This window comes from Temnothorax curvispinosus, unplaced genomic scaffold (genome assembly GCF_003070985.1).
Source record: "Temnothorax curvispinosus isolate PA1 unplaced genomic scaffold, ASM307098v1 QBEX01002937.1, whole genome shotgun sequence".
NCBI lineage: Eukaryota > Metazoa > Arthropoda > Insecta > Hymenoptera > Formicidae > Temnothorax > Temnothorax curvispinosus.
The window spans coordinates 29,956-33,387 of NW_020212717.1; the positions used below are offsets into that span (position 1 = coordinate 29,956).

The 3,432-nt window shown below is 46.6% G+C and overlaps 2 protein-coding genes and 1 long non-coding RNA gene across 3 annotated transcripts in view; 2 read left to right on the forward strand and 1 right to left on the reverse strand.

The window, feature by feature from the left end:
• LOC112452103 overlaps positions 1–213 on the forward strand; it is a 1,093-nt gene extending 880 nt beyond the window's left edge. Inside the window, exon 2 of the long non-coding RNA XR_003040452.1 lies at positions 102–213. This is a non-coding gene — a long non-coding RNA (uncharacterized LOC112452103). The remainder of the gene's footprint in view (positions 1–101) is intronic.
• Positions 214–223: 10 nt separating this feature from the next.
• The window catches only part of LOC112452095 (pseudouridine-metabolizing bifunctional protein C1861.05), a 22,126-nt gene continuing 18,917 nt past the window's right edge, over positions 224–3,432 (reverse strand). Inside the window, exons 8-9 of the mRNA XM_025012150.1 lie at positions 757–992; positions 224–661 (exon numbers count right to left, since the gene is read on the reverse strand). Coding sequence (XP_024867918.1) covers positions 371–661; positions 757–992 — 527 coding nt within the window. The 3' untranslated portion in view covers positions 224–370. The remainder of the gene's footprint in view (positions 662–756; positions 993–3,432) is intronic.
• LOC112452100 lies at positions 1,360–2,805 on the forward strand. The gene is made up of 2 exons (XM_025012159.1): positions 1,360–1,621; positions 2,013–2,805. The coding sequence occupies exons 1-2, from the start codon at positions 1,486–1,488 to the stop codon at positions 2,513–2,515; spliced, it is 639 nt and encodes a 212-aa protein (XP_024867927.1). The 5' UTR covers positions 1,360–1,485; the 3' UTR covers positions 2,516–2,805.

Consider the following 3,432-nt stretch of genomic DNA (forward strand, 5'->3'; position numbering starts at 1 on the left):
CTCTAAACGCTATTCTTAGTCAACTAATCAAAAAGCTAATTACAATAAAAATATGTATTAAAATTTAATAAAAAAAAAGATTCTTCTACTTGGGACAGTAGTAAAAAGCACGTTATTTATACTACGTAAAAATACAATTAGAACTCTAAACGCTATTCTTAGTCAACGGTGAAAAAGTTAATTATAATAAAAATATGTATTAAAATTTAATAAAAAAAAAGATTCTTCTACTTGGGACAGTAGTAAAAAGCACGTTATTTATACTACGTAAAAATACAATTAGAACTCTAAACGTTATTCTAGTCAACTGGTGAAAAAGTTAATTACAATAAAAATATGTATTAAAATTTAATAATAAAAAAAAAAAGATTCATCGCTGGAGAGCGTCCCGAAGCGTCCGCGGCACCGTGTCGAAGGACCTCAGCGAAAGCGCGGCGGCTTTCAGAGCGACGGAGACGCAACCGATCTCGTCCAGATTCTTGTGAATCCCGTAGATCATCCCGGCCGTGAAGCAATCGCCGCATCCGCTCACGCTGACGATCTCGCCCGTACTTTCCGCGCCGTTGACGGCGGGATACAATCGAGAATCGACCGGGGAATCGGCGATCAGCTCGCCGCGCTCGTCGTAGAAGGGCTCGTTTGGCGAAGCTCGTCGGGTCACCTGCGAGGATAGAAAGTTGACGAGCTGTGTGCTGTGTGTGTCGAAACCTGGTCGTTGATTTCGGCAACGACTTTTAACGCACGCGGAATACGAACCAGCACTCCCTGCGCGCCCAAGGTGGTTACGACAACCGGAATGTGCTCGATTAATTGTTCGGCTACGCTCCTCACCGCCTCCAGGTCCATCCTCTCGGCGACGGGGATGTTGAGGCGCTCGCCTATGACTCTCAGCTCGTTCCGGTTGGGCGAGACGAAGTGCAACACATTTTTCCAATGTGGCCCGACCTCGAATATCCTCGCCGCCTTTTGAACATCCGTGGGCTCGTACCAGACTACCGAGAAGAATTACTGAAATATCGTTACTCGTCCCACGCATTTATTGAAATTATTCTTAATCTACTTTTTGTTGTCGGTAAACTCTCAAAGAATTGAATTTTGAATTGCGCGTGCTGATTCCGCGACAAAAAAGAAAACACAGAAAGAGAGGAAGAGAGAGAGACGAGAAAGAAAATTGAAAAGGATAAAAGATTCTATCTTTCTTGCGTTAATTTTCTCGCCGGGCACAAAAAAGTTCGGTCAGGAAGGCTCCGGGGGGGAGGGGAAGGTCATTGAAATTCCACGGGGGAGGGGATATTACCCGGGACGCGCAACGCGCTCTAGCGCTCGCGCGCCGAGCTAGGGTTCCTTCGAGAGGAAGTCGCATCGCATACTTTTGCGTCCCAGGCGATTCGCACGGCGATATACACGTCGCGTTCGGCGGTCGCGAGGAGTTACGCTTCTCTCCCTGCTGTCCTTCGTTACGTCCGCGTGACGATCGCGAGAGTGATGGGGAAGACGAGGACGGGCAAGGCCGCCGTCGCGTGCACGGCGGTAGCGTTCGTTCTGGTGGTGATCGCGTTCACCACACCCAACTGGCTGGAGACCGACGGGAAACTGGATAATCCGCAATTCGTCAAGATCGGTAAGATTGTACGCGACTGGACGCGCCGCACGTCGACCTGTGTTTATAAATAATCTACATGAAAAGATGATATTTAGATGGTTTACGTAGATACAAGAGAATTGTCAATTTTCTCTATCATAAGACGTTTATCGAATACGTATGCGTTACGCATAATAGGCTTGATCTCCAGGAAATGATTTTATCTGGTCCTTTTCTTATCGCAGAATTTGTTTTCGAAGGTTCTTGTGGAATGGTGATTGTATCGGAAGAGCTACGTTTCTCTCGAAACTGCTCCTTTCCATCATGTCCTATTAATAATTGATCCTCTTCTGACAATGCGATATTAGAAGCACGAGACATCTGGCTGGCAGCGACAGAGCGATTGACAAACGACGTTGCGTCTTTGCAGGTCTCTGGCAGGTGTGTTTCCAAGGGTTCCAGGATCCGCGTCATCTCTACGACACCAGATTCTACGGCTGTTGGTGGGTGTTCGAGGAGGAGTATTACATCATACACGACATACTACTGCCCGAGTTCTTCGTCGCCACGCAGTTCTTCTTCACGCTGTGCCTGACCCTGTTGCTGATAGGCACCTTCCTGACCATTCTGTACACCTGTTGCTCGCGTCATCACGACAAGTATCAGCTGCTCCTGTGGGTGACCGGCGGCAATTTGACTTTGGGAGGAGTGTGCGGCGTTATATCGGTGATTATATTCGGCGCCAGGGGCGACGGACGGGATTGGATGCCGAATTGGGAGCACAACGATATCAGCTGGTCCTTCGCCTTGGCCGTCGTGGGCAGCGTTACCCTGATAGCCGCCGGTATCCTGTTCCTGATCGAAGGGCGCAGGCACAGGAAGAAGCAGGAACGAATATTGAACGAGGAACAGAAAACGCATACGACCATTTAGCACATTTTTACATCGTAATTCCAACGCGCGGACAATCGAACGCACGCGATATGCATCGAATGCTCGCAAAAGCGCAAATTTTATTCATTGAAACGCGTGTCGCGAATGAATCTTTGAAGACTAATAATTTTATATTGTTACACATCTACTCATCGTAACATTATTACATAGGATCTGTCGATAATTATCTAAGACATATGAATATTTTCAATAGACTATGCATGGAGCCCTTCTACGATTATTCTTACGTTGACAAAAGTTTATACAAAATATCTACTTTGAAAAGAAACGCACGACTAGATTTTATACGTCGTAAGTGTCTATTAAATGTGTCTACGTGGCGCACATATCTGAGAAACAATCCGTCCATTTATCTGTATTGTTTTTGAAAGCGTTCGTAGGGACTAATTTTATGTATGTACATAAGTTCTATATAGATATATGTCAATGTTGCGCGAGAAATGAATCTCCTACTTGTATACCGCATATACGGACGATATAATAAAATAATTTTTCCTAATAGCCGACGTGTCGTCACTCGCGGATATGCAGATTGCACGTAGCGATCGTCGGACGTGAATTAAATCAATTAAGCGTATACCTCCGTGCGCGCGGTGACCTACTTTGTTCTCGCAAACCCATCGTAAATTACGAGACGGCGGCGGGTCTCTGGTCTCTTTAGCGTGCACGCGATACCGCGAAGGAAAGTGTCCGTCGTACGTTTGACCTAATTTAGATTCTATTCTAATCGACCGCGCGCTGAAAGAATCCTCCGCAGTTATGTCAGCCGGTGAACCGCGAATGCGTCATCGCGCGTCGAGATCTTCAGATCTCTTCGAGGTGACGCGTCCGCGTCTTACGGGACCCCATTCAGCGATGACTCGTGTCGAGTCGCGCAACGGCATCATTTTCGTGAT

What these genes read in the sequence shown, in the direction of transcription:
- LOC112452100 (XM_025012159.1), top strand. Translation starts at nt 1,486, where the DNA reads ATGGGGAAGACGAGGACGGGCAAGGCCGCCGTCGCGTGCACGGCGGTA. An exon ending in TCCGCAATTCGTCAAGATCG is followed by an intron (nt 1,622 to 2,012) that starts GTAAGATTGTAC and finishes GCGTCTTTGCAG; the next exon opens with GTCTCTGGCAGGTGTGTTTC.